Source organism: Triturus cristatus, chromosome 12, assembly GCF_964204655.1.
Source record: "Triturus cristatus chromosome 12, aTriCri1.1, whole genome shotgun sequence".
Taxonomy (NCBI): Eukaryota; Metazoa; Chordata; class Amphibia; order Caudata; family Salamandridae; genus Triturus; species Triturus cristatus.
Genome location: NC_140595.1, coordinates 51,298,733 through 51,316,399, shown reverse-complemented (window position 1 = coordinate 51,316,399; position 17,667 = coordinate 51,298,733). Strand labels below are relative to the sequence as shown.

Here is a 17,667-nt window from a genome sequence, read left to right as displayed (position 1 = left end):
TCTCCTGCGCTCGTGTTTCCAGAGGGTCTAGAAATCCACATTCAACCATTCTCAAGCAACCACCGCTGCCTCACATGCATAAGAGCAGGAAGTGTGGTATATTTCTGCTCCCACTATACAACGACAACCCATATTTTTGTGGAACTGAACAAGCGAGTCCACCGCTTGTAAGAGAGCAAGTATCGCTTTTTATGCAATGAAACCTGAAAGGTACCAACACAGACACAGCAGCACCACTCCCTATTCGTAGATCTAATTGCCCTTAATTTTGAACACCATCTTTCATGTTTGATAAAGCCTCCCTTTTACAAATAATAGTGTTTCTACTCCTGTCATGAACATACATTTTTGTATCCAGAGGATGTTCCTCAGGCTAAAAGGCGCCTCTCTCATCTCCAGACCAACAGGTGGAGCCTTATAACATTTGCACCCGGACGGACGCGCGGAGGCGCCTCACAGCTCTGACTTCGGCACAGGGCGGCCGTTATTTCAAATGGAAGGCTGATAACAGCAGGCAGTTTACCTCAGCCTGCGACAGGAATCGTCCTGTATTTTCCAGTGCAGCCTCTTTGTACTCCAGGGACACAACTTAATCCTCTTCTGAGCAGTGTGAGCTGAAACTACGCTTAGAGCCTGATGCACGTCGCCAATGGCCGATGCCACGTAGGCAACCACATCATTAACTCCCTGGAGACATGATTAACCGTGACCTTAAAATCAATTAATTGAAGTGAATTAGTGAGGGTTTTAATGTAAAAGGAATGGCTACCCCCACGCGACCCTTGCTGGTTAAAGCGCAATAATTGGAATTAAGTAGCCCTCCTCCGTCCATTGAGCCCGGTGCCACTACACCGTTTGCATTAATGACAGCAACAACACTACATAATTTTCGACGTCATGCCAATTGCAGCCATGCATAATACAAGTAAGACAGCTTTGGACTAGAAAATAAACCTATACCGTAGCACACCATAATGTAACGCAAGACAAAACGAAATAATGCAACTAAAGCATAACGGAGCTTATTTACAAGCCCCTTTAGCTGTCTGTGCGTCACTTTTGCCCACGCTAAAAGTGACGTACCGTACCGGTGGCGCACGGGGCTTGTAAATTAGCCCCAACATGTCTAGGGCCCCGGGACTGTTGCAATCAGAGCTGGGGTTAAAAATTATCTGCACATTGCCGCTCCCCATCCAGACTTCCGAAATGGGCAGAAAATGAAGAAATGGAAGGCAGCTATCTATGGATCTATAGCAGTTGCAGGCAGCTGAGGCGTGTTATTGCACGCCACCCATCACCTATTAGTGTTTTAATGGAGCTCCTTCGGATGACGTATTTTAGTCATTGTGGCATAGTCCGCCGTGAATATTTGTGAGCCATTGGGAACTAAGAGGGGGCCCCTCACCACATTCTGCAGGGGGCCCCTATCAATTTGCGTCACGCCACTGGAGCGAGTGTCCTAAATAAAAAAATAAACAAGCTGCCGCCATTACGCACACTGCAGCGTGATTATTTTAGCATCGCATTTTCACTTTAAGTGAAAGTGAAAGCGCAGGGCAAAAATGAACACACGATGTGTGCCTGTATGTCCCAGGTTGAAATGACCCCTGACTGAGCCCACCTCTGCCTTTAAACCCAGGAGCAGTGACACGCTGACGGCCAGAGATCCCAAATTAAGCGAGTGCTTCTCTAAATTTGACATAAAAAGGAAAGCACTCTGTCGTAAAAACGCACAGAGGTCTTTGTTCTCCGGGTCCTTATAGCGCCCATGCATTGCGGACCAGTACCGATTTTAACTGAAAACAGAGGTGGGGCAGAGTACCTTCGGCAGCCTACCCTCTTCAGTACAATAACAAGCTGTCACCATTACGCACACAGCAGCGTGTTTATTTTAGCATCGCGCTTTCACTTTAAGTGAAAGTGCTATGCAAAAATGAACGCGCTGCTGCCTCGCTCCGTGCGAGTAAACAAGCCTCTATTATAGAACCATATTATAGAACCACTGATGGCCCCTATAAAGATAAGGAATTGCTTCACGACAGCTATGAAGCAGGCGATCCAGTCAGGCTGGGCCGGTCGAAAAGGCAAAAGGGCTGCAAACAAAAAGCCTCAGTTTCAATCGGCGGCCACCGTTTTACATAAAGGGTAACGCCGGCCAATGAAATTGAGGGGAGGGGCTTCAAGTCCCCTTCATATCTTCTTGCTCACAAGAGGTCTCGCAGAGCGAGCAGCGCGTTGCGCTGCAACGCTACGCGAGACCTAAAAAAAGGAGATAGGCTTAAAACCTCAAAGCTTTGAAGGTTATTGGAAAGGTAGGAGGCGATATTATGAAATCGAGGCTGATGTTTTAAGATAGTAACAGGACTTGTGAGGCCGTAAATGCGCCCATGCTGGGCCCACCTGGACATATTCTTTATAATCTGCCCAACAGGGCTCGAGTCGGGGTACCACGTGGGTGGACGGCGTCCCCCACTTATTTTACCAGGTTTTAACGGGTGGATGCCGTCCCCCCTGCCCAAAAGCTGGACTTCACTCTTTGGCATCATTGCGGGGCCCGTTGCCAAGAACAGCACAAACATGACCAACAATGTAATGCCGGACGATTTGTTTTCGCCAGTCGCGAAAGCAAACTGTCACCAAGGAAGCCGTTCCACAAACGGCAAGATCTCCTGACATACTGCAGAGCTCGAACGAGCAGCTACACGAAGAAGTATTGGGCCTGACATCTGAGAGACACTCCCACTGCGGGGGGATTAAACGCAGCCTCAGCGAGGTAGGGTGCAGACCACCTTTCATCTAAAGGCATATGAATACCCATGAGATTCCTGTTGTGACGTCACTTCCGGTGACAGCGTCCCCCCACCTCTCGTCACTTCCGGTGACAGCGTCCCCCCACTTCTTTTTTTAGGACTTGTGCCCTGCTGCCCAACGTACAATACACTGGAACTTATAACTCCAACATCACATGGTGCTGGAATTCCATTTTTAGTCACTAGTGTGACAAACATAACTTTTAACACCAATCTTCCTTGTTTAGCAACTCTTCCCCTCTTAGCACTGGGTCTGTGTTTCAGTCCCCTTTCAGCAGAAGGGCTCTGAATGCCTTCAAGTTGTTATTCTTTGGCAATTGTTTGGAATTCTTCAGAGCCCCATAAAGGCATTACAGTTTGAACAAAATGCTGGCTGCACTCTTTATCAAAGTTCTTGTTTTACAGTCGTCCCAATCGCAGGGCATCTCTGTTGCCTGAAGTCCATGTAGTGACGTCATACCTGCACTCAAAAAATGCCATGTGACGTCAGGAGTATCGACAGATCTTACAATTACGCCACTGTCCCCAACAATCACCACATGATTGTTCTTTAAAAACTTTACCATATCCTCACTTTCAGCCTACACTTTACACTGACGCCACTGTCACAAAAACACCGTGCAACAATCCCATGACATGCGCGCAATAAAAACCTTTACGCGGGCAATTAAACTCACTGGCAGCGGCGTCCGTGTCGGGAACAGGAAAGTGTCACTCCGATCGTCCTTGTCCTACGGCTAAACTTCTCGATGTCCCTCAGCCCTTGCTTCCTCTATCTTCTACCATCTTACTCTTCTTTGAGATGCGCATGCGCGCGAGGTGTATCATGGGGCATGTAGTTTCTGCGTAAACAGGGCACGCCATCAGTCCGACGGGGAGAGGCAGCGCGGGGCGGCAACACCCTCGATGCCACGAGAGCAGTGGTTAACTACAGCTCCCAGCGTGCCGCGCTGCTGCGTGCTACGTACCCGGAAGTGACGTCCTTCCCTAGAGCTGCATCCCTGCTCTCCATGCCCGTGACCGGCATGAGTTTGTGGTGTAGGGCGTCTTGGCTCCTGCGGGCAACAGGGTTCAATGGGACCTCATACTGGATACACCGGGCGGCGCAGGCCAGGGGTTACGCCAAGAAACCCGGTGAGGCCCGGCTAGCGGGATACCAGGGCAGGGTCATTGTAAGGGGGAGAGGAAGGTCAAGCGCAATCGATGGGGCAGAGCACACTTGCTACGATAATGTGAAAGACAGAACATGTACTGGTGTTTGGAGGCATTAGCCCATAGCTTTATTAAAGCGACACTGGAATACAACTTTTTCAGTTCTGAGTTTTGATTTGACTTGTCAGTGCATTGCGGGAGCTGTGTAGTCATGATTCATTTAAATTGTCAAAATACTTGTTGACGATATGTAAAAGCGTTGTTAATTAATAACAAGCATTTGCAATGCAATAGGTCTCGCATTTATAAGAGTTTGTGCTATTGGCATTGTCATTTACAATGTCAGTAGCATAAACTCGCATAAAAGCAGTGTGTGGCGTGCAGCAGTGTGTGGCGTGCAGCAGTGTGTGGCGTGCAGCAGTGTTTCGTGTAGCAGTGTGAGGCATGCAGCACTGTGTGGCGTGCTGCGGCGTGCAGCAGTGTGCGGCGTGCAGCAGTGTCTTGCAGGCAGAGATGTGGAATTCCTATAGCCCGACGCCCAGGACATATTGTTTGGGGTCAAGGGCAACAAGTTTTAATGTGTACTTTGTCCTTGGGGCAAGTAGGCCCAACCCCCAACAGCACAAACTCTTTGGCTGCCAGTTTACAGTACCACCTTACGGATCAGGAAAAGGCATGCCTGCAGTTAAGGTAATATGCGTGTCCAAGTGTTAACGCTATTCAAACTTGTATTTATGGTTCATTAATGCAAAGCCTTTATTATTAAGGTGAGCGCTCTAAGTAAATGTGGTAACCTCAGACTACACTACTGACAGTGGTTCCAGTACATAACTGTGTATACACGTTTTCAATGTTTAGCAATATGAGGCTAAGTATAATGCTCCCATAATGCTCTCTGATTAGATGCAAATATTTTCGGAAACTTGAAAGCAAGATTGAGGATTCTTTGCTTTCAAAATAAAATGTTCACTAAAAAAAGGCAAAAACATTTCGCTTAACTACCGTCAAATTTTAGGTAACATCTCTTTGCAGCATCATTTAGTAAAATGTGTTGATGTATGATAGTATTTCCTAAAAATATTCATAATAGTAAATCAGTGTAAGCAGTTTTAATAAAATTATGGGAAACATAAAAATAAACAAGCATTGGTGACGCCAATAGGTCTGTAATTGTTGATCAGCCTTTTGGTTTTGCTAATGCGCGACTTGTTTTGGCATGGTTTTTGTAAAACCTTTTTAGTGTGTGATCTGCCCGACCCTCACTATTAAAACAAACATTGGCAAAAGCAAAAAAGCTGTTTTGGTCTCAAAAAGCACACATTGCCAACGTAGTTCCTGGCGCTGAACAAAACGACTGTGTGTCGATATGCTCCTTGTGAAAGAGCAGAATGCTGTCACTCACAGTGAAGCTAGCCGATAGAGACAGAATTTTAATAAACACAATAGCTCATAGATAACACTAGATCTAATTTGGGGCCCAATTATTAAATAAAGTCTCAAGAGTGCACCCAAGTCCTTGCAATAAGTGCAGATATACAGCTTTCGTGAATTCACAAGACTTTACAGAAGTTGGCCATGATATAGTACTCCTAGAAAATATTTGTGAACTGCATTTTAGCATGACCCAATATGCAGGTGTAGATTTGCTCATGCAAAAACCTGAGTCTTTGCAAGTTCACTTTCCCTCCAACACTTTTTTCCAACCCTGGAAGACGTTTTATGTCTGCCGTTGTCAGGAATCAATTTCCAGCCTTTCTCAGAATAGGAAAAAGTTAGAGAAGAGTTCATGAAAACCCTTAAAACATGCAAGTTCATAGGCTTGCATAGACACAAACAGGCATTCCAACCATGGAACTGTTGCATACCATTACCTTCAGCCCCAGTCTGTAGATCTGCGGAAATGTGGCAACATAAGGGAATTGCTAGTATTCAAACCCTACTATGGAAGGGGCCCTGGCTTAATCAGAGAGGCTATTGCTGAGCTCTTATATAATGAAATTGCTGCCATAATTTGTCCCTGCATTACATGGCACAAAAGGGACAAGTGAATTTTGTTACAGGACAAGTAGATTTATGAAGCAACTTGCCCCATGGACAAGTAGATATTTTATTAAATTCCACACCCCTGTTGCAGCATGCAGCAGTGTGTGGCGTGTAGCAGTGTGTGGCGTGTAGCAGTGTGTGGCGTGTAGCAGTGTTTCGTGTAGCAGTGTGTGGCGTGTAGCAGTGTGTGGCGTGTAGCAGTGTGTGGCGTGCAGCAGTGTGTGGCGTGCAGCAGTGTGTGGCGTGCAGCAGTGTGTGGCGTGCAGCGGCGTGCAGCAGTGCGGCGTGCAGCAGTGTGCGGCGTGCAGCCGTGTGAAATGCAGCAGTGTGCGCAGCAGCGTGCGGCAGTGTGTGGCGTGCAGCAGTGTGTGGCGTGGCTTGTAAACAACAAGAAAAGTGGACATCAAAGGAAGGGTGGGAGGGAACAAGCATATGGGGTGTGAGTTATAACGAAAGTTAATTGTTGTAAGAGGGGATGCAGGAAGTGAGGCCGAGCGCGCGCTGGCGAAAGCAGTCTGCTGCTTTCAAGTCCGATGCCTGATACCAGCTTCGCGCTTGAATGCCTCACATGCACTGGCCATAAACCACATTCCTAAGGTCTTGTGCCCCTTACTAAATCTCTCTGAATGCGTGAGGCGGCGCACGCGCAGGAAGTAGCTGGTGGCAAATGGAATGCGCGTGGTTGTGCGCGTAACCGCCACCCGATCCGCCTGGGAAGCCTTTGGGAGCATTTTCTGAAGCCCCTACATAAGTCTCGCTGAGCGATCGCTTACGCGGTAGCCAGGAGAGACCTAAAAACGTAGTGCCTCAGTGACGTGAAAGCATCTGGTCGCTATACTTATTAAAATTGTTGGCTTTCCTAGACTGTCCAAATGTTACCAGCTAAGTCCATGTCATCAGGGACACCTATCCTCAACCAAGCACTTTAGTTGTACAATCTTAATCAGGGAGAACAAGAGGCTATGTCAGTGATGTTTAAATAAGGTGCTGTTAAAGAAGGATTCAATCCTCACAGATACCTTAGATGGTTACAAGCGGTCCCCACAGAAGTTCCAACTTAGTTTTGCATTTGAAAGGTGGGTTTCCACACAATACCTGCATTTGGATTGCCTCAAAAAAAAAAAGGATGCTCAGCAGACCTAGTTTCGTGTTTAGCCTGTACCTCAATTCTTCCTCTTGTTTTGTTAACCTGGTTCCATTGAATATACACTCAGGTTGGAGACCTAATCAAGAACACCAGAGACCTAGAAATGTGTGTTTTCAGAATATAGATTGTATTGTAATTGCATTTATATAGCATTTACTACCCCTGACGAGGCGTCAAAGTGCTTTTTCGGTGAGTAGCATGCTTCTCCGGAACCTTAAAGGATCAGTGTTGAATTAGTATTGTGAAATATGAAAGTAATTTGAGTAGTGGATAGGTTAGTCAGTTATTTGGATTCAGAAGGATAGAAGAGGAAAAAATAGATGACATCAAAAACACGGTGAACAATAATTGGAACAAGTTTCTAATGACAAAGGAGTCTGTGCTATAATTGGTGAAGTTGGGAGTTGTATTGAGTACCAGCTGACTCAAATATACCTTTTGTGTGCGGAGTGGAGAGGGCATTTTCTCCTTTCAAGGTTACAGTTATGTATTTGTTACGTGTAAAGAAGTTTGGCATTGCTTAAACAGACATTAGTAAAACACTGATTGTTCTAACACTCCTTGATTCGCTAAATGCTTACATCTGGCTTTTTCACACGATTAAAGTGAATGCCATTTAGATGCCACGTTTGCTGAAAGGGCAAAGCCATGATCCCAGTTGATGTCCTATCACTCTTTGTTTCCAGTGGTCAAGGGTAAAGGAAGGAGTGTAGCCAAAGAAGAATTGAAAGGGCCTGAAGTATGCAAGGATGCTGCGCTGCTCACCACGCATGCCATGGGAGTCAACATCTACAAGCAAGGAGCAGAGGTGCCACTCAAGGCAGATTCAGAATATCCTGACTGGTAAGCTCTCAGCAGGTGAACGCTGGCTGGGGGTGGAGAGAGTTAGATTGTAAATTTGGAAGCACACAGCATACTGTGGTTCACATCACATCTATGCACTGCATGCCTGAACGCACAATGCACGTGTGACCACTGACAGTTTATTTCACGCTACACACTAAATATACTCCTATGCACTGAATCCCTGGGACAGCTTCAGAGAACCCTCCTAGGTTTACTTCATTTTAAATGAATCTCTTTCAACATAAGTCGGTTTCACAAAGTGATCTGTTTTATATGTAATGATCTGGGGAGAGGAGTTGGCCTAACGGGTAGGGAGTTCAACCTCAAATCTGGGGAACCGGGTTCGAGTCTCGACAAGGACGTGTAACATCCTGTGATTCTGGGCAAATCACTTCATCTCCCAGTGCCTAATAAAAAATGAATGTCTCCTCATGTAATGCAACTGATGCTCATGTAAAGCGCTCTGATTCCCAATACCTTCGGGTCAAGTTCGCGCTATATAAAAGTCTGTAAAAAAATTTAAATCTGACTTCTTTTGATTCAGGTTTTTATATTCACTAATTAACCAATTAAGACATTGGAGTGCAATAAAGCGAGGCACTGTTTGGTTTGGAATACTATGCAGTGCATCTGGCAGGAGATCAAAACTCGATAAAAAGCAAGGTTTGATTTGTTCCTACTTGTAGTTAAGTTACAAATACTCTGCATTAAGACAGCCCTGGTTAATGTGTAGTTTAATATTTTTGTAGAATTTTCAGCAAAATCTGTACTACACTTCTATAAGCAAAAATAGTAAATGCACCAGTTGAGAACTACTCAGACTTACATTTTATATTCACTGTAGGAAAGTGGGTTATTATGCAGTGAAGCTGGTTATGCTGCACAGTGTAATAACTTTACATTAACCCTAATAGGTCGTTGAATTCATACTAATAAATCCCTAGCTCAGTCCTGATAGCGTTGCACAGAGCAGTCAGGCTTTACTAGAGGAACATGTATTAAGCATTTCAAAGTACCAACATGGATGATATGTAATTGTTACACCTCGAAAGTAATCAGACACCAATTTATAAAAAAGAAAGCAGATTTTGTATATTTTAGACACCAAAACAAACATAATCGGCTGAGTAAAACTCAAGTTATAGATATATAAAATCAGTGTATTTCATTCCTGCAAAACGTTAACTGTGTGGTCAATGGGGAAATAGACTAGTGACAAACGGTCGCTTGCTGGTCAAGCTCAGTGGAAACCATTGGGTGTGAAGGTGAGGCGGGTCCCAGGTCCGGGTTCAGGCAGTCAGTTGAATTTTACCTGGCTCGTAGGACCCGGGTGCAGAGTACTCCTTGATATCTCTTATGCTGAACAACGGGAGCTGCGGTTGCTGCTTTTACCACTTAGACGGTGCTGTTGAGGAAGGGGATGTAAACTCTCGACAACAGGGCCACCGAGGCGTCGGGTTGAAGATGCGACGGGTTCCCTCGATGCAAAGTGTCAAACAAAGGTGGTGGTAGCCTGACTGGCCACCAACAATCCTTGACAGCGGCAAGCTCAGCCTTCGGTCACTTCAATGTCCAGGACAAAATGGTAGCCGTCTTAGTTGTGACTTGCCTATATTAAAAATAGTGTTGTGACCATGCCACTCATGGCGAGGGCAAAGTCGAGTTTGAGCAGTTTGCATTGCTCATGCTGTCTGCACTGGCAGGAATGCTGTCATCGTTTTACTTAGGCCACTCAGAGTGGCACAATCAGTGCTTCAGGCCCTGGTGACCCCTTTAACTCCCATGCCCTGGGTACCACTGGTACCACTTTCCAGGGACTTTTAAAAGTAGTGAATTTAGCACTCTTTGTCATCACCGCTGCACATACTACGAAGAAGTAGCATCCCAGGCATGTAAAGACTCTGTAGAATGTTATAAGTTTGGGCTTCCAGTCTCAATGAGTACAGCCTTGATTGGAGAAATGTATCCGACCTACCACAAGTGCTGCAATTACCGACCCACATTGAGGATATGGAAAACAATGAAACAGTCTAGCCGAGGACCAAAGATGGCTATTATAAGCTTTTAAGATGTGAGTATCTATAGAATATTTTTTTTTACTATTGCTTCGAGATTACAAACTTGGGAAACCAGTTTTGGACATTGGACCAGACCATTAGTTCAGCAGTTTGGTCCCCATATGTGAGGCTGATTGCATAAGCACAGTGGCCTCTGGTTTTCATTGGTGCCGCTTCAGCTTGTTCTTATTAAGCTCTAATGTTCTGTGCTTCTAACAGCAGTTTATTGTTGTTATGCTTTGTGTATCACCAGCATAATTATATACTGTTAGTTTGAAAGACTGGAACAATGTAAATGGAGTGAAAGTAGGCAAAAGTTACAAGCATTGGCAAAGCAGTAGGTTTTGCCTATTTGCTTTGCCATTGTTTTTAACCATGCGCAGCTGCTTTGCGTATGCATGTGCCCCAAAAAAAATCACTTTTTTAATTTACTGATCTGAGCTGGATCAGTACATTTTAGGAAAGCAAAAAATCACTTAAAAAAAGTATACATATGAGCAAGTTGGGAAGGTCATGGGGGAGACTCAACATGATGAGTGGGGCGTGGAAAGAAGCAACATGATGGGGGCTGGGGGGGGGGGAAAGCAACATGGAGCACGGGGAGAAGCGGGCGGGTACAATAGCAACACGGATGTGGGTGGAGGGTGAGAGACTAACCTGGAGTGGTAAGAAATGTACATAAGGGAGACAGCTGTAAAACACGTTCACTATCATGGAGTGTTTAAACAAAAAGAAAATAAGTAGTTCCCTAAAAGCGAGCAGAGGAAGCATGGAAGACAGCCAGTCAAGGAGAGGGTAAAGAGGCTATGCACCATAGGAAGAATCAGCACAAGAGGGACGGGCTGAAAAAAGGAAAGTTGTCCAAGAGAAAACAAGCAAATAAGAATGTCAGTCAAGCCAGCCAATGGTAAGCAATGGGTGGGCTGTAAACCCCTGTATGTTCTAGGTTTACCCACAATATTTTAGTTTGCAATCAGACAGCTTTCACTCTCTGCTAGGCTCCACCTAAAAAATAGGTGGCAGTTGCTGTATAGGTACCAAAGGGAGGTGTGGGATTTGAACAGTGTGGGCTCTCCTAAGCAGTGGCCGTATGAAAAGAATGACAATTTATGGTCCCTTACTTGTACACGTACTAACAGTTTCATTCATGTCACATGGTCCACAGTGTCAGTGTATATGTGACCTCATCTACCTTGTGGGTTTCCTTCTTTAAACATGTCTCTGTCTGCAATGGCTTTCAGTCCACCTGTAACTGCTTTCAGCCTTCCGCTCTCTGACTCCCCCGTGCCTGCTGTGTGCTATAGTTTTACCAGTGTATCAAGTTGCCTGTTGTGTTGTAATCTATTATTCACATGAATTTGAGATGCTTATTTCTGAGCTTGCGCGTCAGAAATAGAGCAGCTAAAATTGGTACCTGGTGTTATGGAGTAAGTATTTTCTTGCTGGCATCCATGCCTCCTTGTAGTGTCCCATGCAAGCATGTGTGTGCCGGGACCATGTCTGCTTGCTTATTTATGCCATCTTTCAGGACTCTTCAGCCATCTCTGTCCTGGGCTTTCTTTTAATTTGACGCCAGGTTTAACCCGTCTCCTTGCAGTCAGCCTCGGCTTCAGGTGTTTCTTGTCCTTCCTCATTTCCTTTTCCCTTGAGGGTTCCAGGTCAGGGCTTGCCTGGTGGTGTTTGATGTGGGCTTGCAGAGGGTGTGACCTATCCGGTCCCAGCATCTTTTCATGATTTCTTCATGAGAAGGGAGTTGGGTCGTCTGCTGCCATAGGTCGTTGTTGCTGATGGTGTTTGGCCAGCGAATTTAGAGGAGTTTCCTCACTCAGGTGTTGTTGAAGGTTTGGACTGTGTTTGTGGTGGTCACTATTGTCCTCCTAAGTTTTTGCTCCATACAGAAGGACCTATTTTACGTTGGTGTTAAAAAGCCTGAACTTGTTTTGCTGTGATTGGTCCTTGGAGCTCCAGATTGTATTTAGCTGAATGAAGGCAGCCCTTGTTTTGCCGATTCTTGCCTTGACATTGGCGTCTATGCCTCCCTGCTTGTCTATGACACAGCCCAGGCACTGACCGTGCCTGCTAGTGGTACTTAAGTGTGTATGGTATAGGGTAACCAATTAAGACATTGGAGTGCAATAAAGCGAGGCACTGTTTGGTTTGGAATACTATGCAGTGCATCTGGCAGGAGATCAAAACTCGATAAAAAGCAAGGTTTGATTTGTTCCTACTTGTAGTTAAGTTACAAATACTCTGCATTAAGACAGCCCTGTTTAATGTGTAGTTTAATATTTTTGTAGAATTTTCAGCAAAATCTGTACTACACTTCTATAAGCAAAAATAGTAAATGCACCAGTTGAGAACTACTCAGACTTACATTATGTGTGTGTGTGTATAAGTAGGAAATTAATACATAGTAAATCAATAAAGTATTAAAAGGTCAAATGCACTTCATATTATATCACTTTAACAAAGATCTGTAAATAGATAGGACGGGTAATATCATGGACAATATCAGTTTCCCGTTCGTATGATAGTCCAGAGCAACACATAACATCATCTGATCCTTTTAAACATTCTAAGTAACTTTGGAACAGGTAGTTCAATTACTGAGCTAGGTTTTGATGGGTTCTAGTTCTCAGTGAGAACAGATCCATGTACCCCGCAGATATTTAGAAACTGTTATTATGCTTTCCAAAACAACAAGTAAAACATAGTAGAACATTTTTTGAAAAATGAATCCAGGTTGCCAAAAAATGAATATTGCCACTTGAGCCATCTCTTCAAATTTCTCTCCATTTTCATTCGAGATGGTAACCAGAGAGAGAGCTGCTGATTCTGGCCCCCAGATTTACAATAGTACTCCCTGCTATTTTTGTCTGTGATATGGGAGTAGAACAAACAGCATATTACAGGATACTATTTGTAGTAAGTCTATTAAATAAAATACACGAACATGAGTAGGATTTTTGTAGGCTTTGCGTAAAGGACTTTGCATTTCTCCTAGTTGCTGTGATGGTAGCATGGTCTCTTCTGTTTAGGGTACAAAATAGGCCACCAGATCATACCCAGTCATTATAGCAGCTATTTGGTTGTCGGGCAAGTGAGCTTTTTTATAAATCATTAATTCATTACTGCAGAAACTAACATCCAGATGGTGTTCCACACTGAACCGAGAACCAGCCATTCCGAAAGACTCGTCTTTGGTAATCGAGAAGCGCCAAACCAGCTATGCAGGACTAGTCCAGTGTACGCTTTACTGTTCCCCTCAACGCCTTGTTGTGACTACATCCTGGCCCCTGTGCAGCCCTGCATTTTGCTGGCTGCATGCTCGCCAGTTCATGTTTGGGACTTCATGAGAATGAGTGTTGAGGTATCTGGGATACGTGTATGTTGTCTGACTCTCTGGGCATGCATTATACAAAAGGCAGATCTACTGGCTTTGTTAATGCTTGCTGGACACTGATAAAGGTGTTGAAGAGATGAGTATTTCTTCTTCGGTTTTAATACTCTAGCAGATCTCTTTATTTTTATTGCTAAGGGTCACATCCCACTGTACAGTGCCAGTTGCTGCAGTTCAAGGGCATCCAGTGAATTTGTACCTGGGTGCATGAACCGAACGGTGTTGGCACATGCCGGTGATGGAAGTGATTTGGTATTAATGGCTTGTCCGCTTTAAGTAGAGGTGGGCTATATGTTCATTGCGCTTGTGTAGAGTGACAGTAAAATAGACTTCGTCTGTAGTAAAAAGGTCCAGCATGCCTCCCTGGTTCAGGCTGCCCTGAAGTCATGGGCACCAGGAAAGTAGCAGCAGCCAGCTCTCTGAGTCCCTCTGCAGAGCGGGAATGTTGTCCTTGTGCTGCACAGGGTCACTGTAACTTCTCTGTTTTTTCCTTATTTTCCAAATTTGCTAGTCTCAGGACTTTGCTAGCTCCTAGTTTTAAATGGTCCACAGCAAAGCGTGAATTAGCCCAATTTGGGAATCAGACGTTGGTCACAGTTAATGTAGCAGGAGTAAAGCGAGTGTTGGGCACTTATTCAAAGCTGAAAAGGGCCTTTGATTCCCACCTCCTGAAGCAAGGGAAGGTAAAGTGTGCATCCCTCAGTCCTTTGCAGTCTGAATCCAAAGGCGAGCCCTCCTGGGCCAGTCTCGCAGAGAAAGAGGATGGTGTCTGGGGGAACCATGTTGTAGGCGTACACTGTACTGTGCAAAATGTGTGAATGTACACAGTTCAGTGTTGGGGACACAAGCTCACAAGATGAACACTTACCAGCCTCGGGTTAAGGGCTCTCTAAAACTAGTGGGCTGTCTCCAAACACCCTGATTCTTCCTTGGGTACTATCTCCCCCTCCCTCACAGTCTTCAACTCTCCAAGGCACACCACATACTTCCATCTCCTCAAGTGTACTCGCACTTCATCACACAAACTTCACCCCTTGTGCAGGCGCTTGCATCCTTGGAGCATCTCAGTAATGTTCAACGCTAGTCCACGAGGAGTGGAGTCATGCCTGTAAAATGATTCACATTTACATCTATTGTATGTACCTCATGGATGTGGCCCTCGTGAAATAGAGTTGAGCACTTGTGTCCTTGGTATGCTTTCCCATGCCCTCCCAGCCCTTCGTTGCACACTCACCTGACCTTTCACAGATCTTGGCCCCCAGGTATCCACTTTTACTGGCCCCCACAGACTTCCATGGCCACCCTCTTCTTCTCAAGTGCTTTATTCTCCTCTGGTACCCTCTTACATGGGTTGTTTCCATTGATAGGGTCCTCCACCCTTGCAGGCTTACTCTCCCACCTCTCTCTACCACCCCTGAACCAGACTTCACTCCTTCAGGCATACTTTCCCTACCCCTCACTTAGCACTTCAGGCAGACTTTCCCACCTTTCTGTCTTCCCTCGTAGTGATCTCAGTCATGACTCTCCCCACTGCTTTTCTCCCCAGGCTCTTCCAAGTTCACCTGGGACCACCCAAGACCCTGGACGAGCTGGACCCTGAGGACCCCCGGTACTGGGCACTCCTGCGCAAGCACCACATGTGGCGAAACAACAAGCTGAGCAAGAACAAGAAGTTCTAACATGGAGGCAAGAGCCCAGTGGAGAGGGTGGGAGGGGGTCCTCGATGAAGCCTGGGTGCATATGGACTGGAACCTGCACCTTGCAGGTGGAATAAGCTGTGCTATCTTTCCCTGACCCTTTGTAAATATTCATTTATATATGCAGAAAACAAATAAAACTTTTTGATAAGGCCTTGTCTCATCTCTCAAGTATTGAACTCCACACTGCCAAGAAACATTTTCTTTTGTGTGCCAGATTGCTACCACCTTTGCTTTCTTCCCTGACTCTTCATTCTCGTGAAAGGTTTTTGTGAACAGTGGTGAGTTCACAAGCAGCCTCCAAGGCATTCACTAGTAGTCGGATGAGGGAGAAGTGTGCAGCCTGTGGACTTTCAGCTTATTGAGCCGTGTTGGAGATGGATGTCGCAGGAGAATGTGAAGCAGTGAAAACAAGTTTCTTTCCCTTTTATCTCAATGCAGGTGACTCAGCCTATCCCCAGGCCTAAAACCTTCAGAAACTACAAAAACTTTTGGCCAGACCCTCTCCCACCGCCAGCAGCATGATCCATCGTTGAACAGGCCAGGAACATTACTTCCTGCTATTTATAGATGTTTTCTGCTATTTGCATTATTACAGTTATGGCTGGCCTTGTATTCCGACAGAGGTTCCCTTGATTAGAGGCAAACTGAGATTTCCGGTCAAGATGGGAATATCTGGCAGGTCAGGAGTTACAGGCCACAGCAGGTAGTTTTCAGATGTGTTGTTTGTTCTCCAGTCACTAGTACTTGGCCCATATGACTTCTTTCTTCAGAGATGGGCCCTGGGCCTCTTGCTTCATATCTTCAGTATCGGGCACCCTCTCCCTGGATTGGCAGCCTTAGTTTCCACCATTGTCCAGGCAGCCTGTCCTCTCCCGCATCTCCATGCTGCAGCCTGTAGTTTTGAACCTCTGTTCCAGCATTCTGTATATTTCGGTCCATAGAGTCGCGTCCTCTCCTCTTTCCCCCCCCCCCCCCCTCCCCCTGTATTAGCAGCCTGGGGTTTTATGGAATGGTACCCAAAGCCATGGTGAGTGCTTCTACACCTACCTCTGTCCTCCGTTTTTTGGCCTTCAAGCATTCCTCCCTAAAGATTGCCTGGGAGAACCATGGAACCTGATCGTGCCACCTGGGTCACGCCACAAAGGGGTACCTATTTTTTCTCTATTCTTGCTTCATTGAAGACTTACTTGTTCCACTCTCTGGAACGAGCCTGCCTGAGATCTGAGCCACAACCGAGAACAGTCTATCATTCTGTGCTCCAGGATTGCATGGGACTGAATGAGTGTTCCAGTAGAACTCGCGCTGCTATTGGAATCGTCATAAAGGCACTTGTGAGAATCTAGGATGTTCTATAGGGATGTACAAAGTAGGTCCCAGATTGGTGCAAGATTTCTCAAAATAACCCAACAGCAAAATGTTTCACGTTTTCAAGTTAGTTTAAATGTATGTACATTGATCTTACACTGGTATCTTGAACATCAGAAAATGGATCAGGCCCTCCTGGACACCCCTGACTAGTAGGTACGACTTGGGAGCTCTAAGGCCAGAACAGAAACAGGAAACCAAGTGCCACAATTGACCCATGAACCTTGGAATATGACCTTCAACTGCTTCTTCCAACCCCCTTCAGCAGGTCCTATTCTGATGACAAACGTGTTTTTACTGAAACCGAATCCTACAGCAACCAAAAAAATTCTTGAACTGAATGAGGAGGCTAAAGCCATAAAGGGGATCTGTTATATTACAAGGCTGGGATGTAATGTAAAAATGAAAAACCAAGTTATGCTAGTTGAAGACTCTGACACATGTTTAGCTAATGAGGTAGTTAAACAATTCCCTAGTGTTTTTTCTGGTAAGGTGGGAAAACTGTGTAGGTTCACACACAAGATAATACTCAAAGACAACGCTATCCCATCCTCGTCGCCAAAATTGTAATGATGCTTCAGTCAGATGTAGGATTGGAAGTAGGTTTATTCAGAGCAAGCAGGAACATCAGTACAGCTTGATGTCTTGAAAGTAACTGTCCTAGCCCAGATTTAGAACCTACACTTGGATGCAACTAACAACCGTAAACATGGTACAGGTTACTAAGGAAGCTATGATGCAACATGTGATGGCTGGAAAAGGCTGGAGCTAACATCCTGCCTGGGCTGCCTTCTATGTGGGTGGCTCCCACACTGCAGAAACACATGCTATGTTGATGGAGCTTCCAGCGGTGCTATTAAATGAAGTTGTAAACAGAGCTGATGGAACCTATGTAAAGGGTGTAGTCATTGGAGAAATTGGTTGCTCCTGGCCAATCGCAGAGAACGAAAGAAAAGTTCTTCATGCAGCTGCACATGCTCAGATTCAACTTGGCTGCTAAGAGATTGTTCATCCGGGAAGAAACAGTGATGCACCTTTCCAGATTATCCACATTCTCCAATAATCTGGTGCTGATAGCTCCAAAGCAGTCATGCCTCATCTTGACAGCATGTTTGATGACAAGAAACTGCTTGGATTTGCTGATCTG

The 17,667-nt window shown here is 45.3% G+C and overlaps 2 protein-coding genes across 2 annotated transcripts in view; one reads left to right on the top strand and one right to left on the bottom strand.

Moving 5' to 3' along the window:
* Positions 1 to 3,627, bottom strand: part of APBA3 (amyloid beta precursor protein binding family A member 3) — a 38,188-nt gene extending 34,561 nt beyond the window's left edge. The window contains exon 1 of the mRNA XM_085636684.1: positions 3,488 to 3,627. The gene's annotated coding sequence lies outside the window, so the exon portion shown is untranslated. The remainder of the gene's footprint in view (positions 1 to 3,487) is intronic.
* Positions 3,628 to 3,764: 137 nt separating this feature from the next.
* MRPL54 (mitochondrial ribosomal protein L54) lies at positions 3,765 to 15,305 on the top strand. The gene is made up of 3 exons (XM_085636685.1): positions 3,765 to 3,944; positions 7,839 to 7,995; positions 15,002 to 15,305. The coding sequence occupies exons 1-3, from the start codon at positions 3,821 to 3,823 to the stop codon at positions 15,132 to 15,134; spliced, it is 414 nt and encodes a 137-aa protein (XP_085492811.1). The 5' UTR covers positions 3,765 to 3,820; the 3' UTR covers positions 15,135 to 15,305.
* Positions 15,306 to 17,667: the final 2,362 nt, after the last annotated feature.

What these genes read in the sequence shown, in the direction of transcription:
- MRPL54 (XM_085636685.1), top strand. Translation starts at nt 3,821, where the DNA reads ATGCCCGTGACCGGCATGAGTTTGTGGTGTAGGGCGTCTTGGCTCCTG. An exon ending in GGGTTACGCCAAGAAACCCG is followed by an intron (nt 3,945 to 7,838) that starts GTGAGGCCCGGC and finishes CTTTGTTTCCAG; the next exon opens with TGGTCAAGGGTAAAGGAAGG. An exon ending in GATTCAGAATATCCTGACTG is followed by an intron (nt 7,996 to 15,001) that starts GTAAGCTCTCAG and finishes TTTTCTCCCCAG; the next exon opens with GCTCTTCCAAGTTCACCTGG.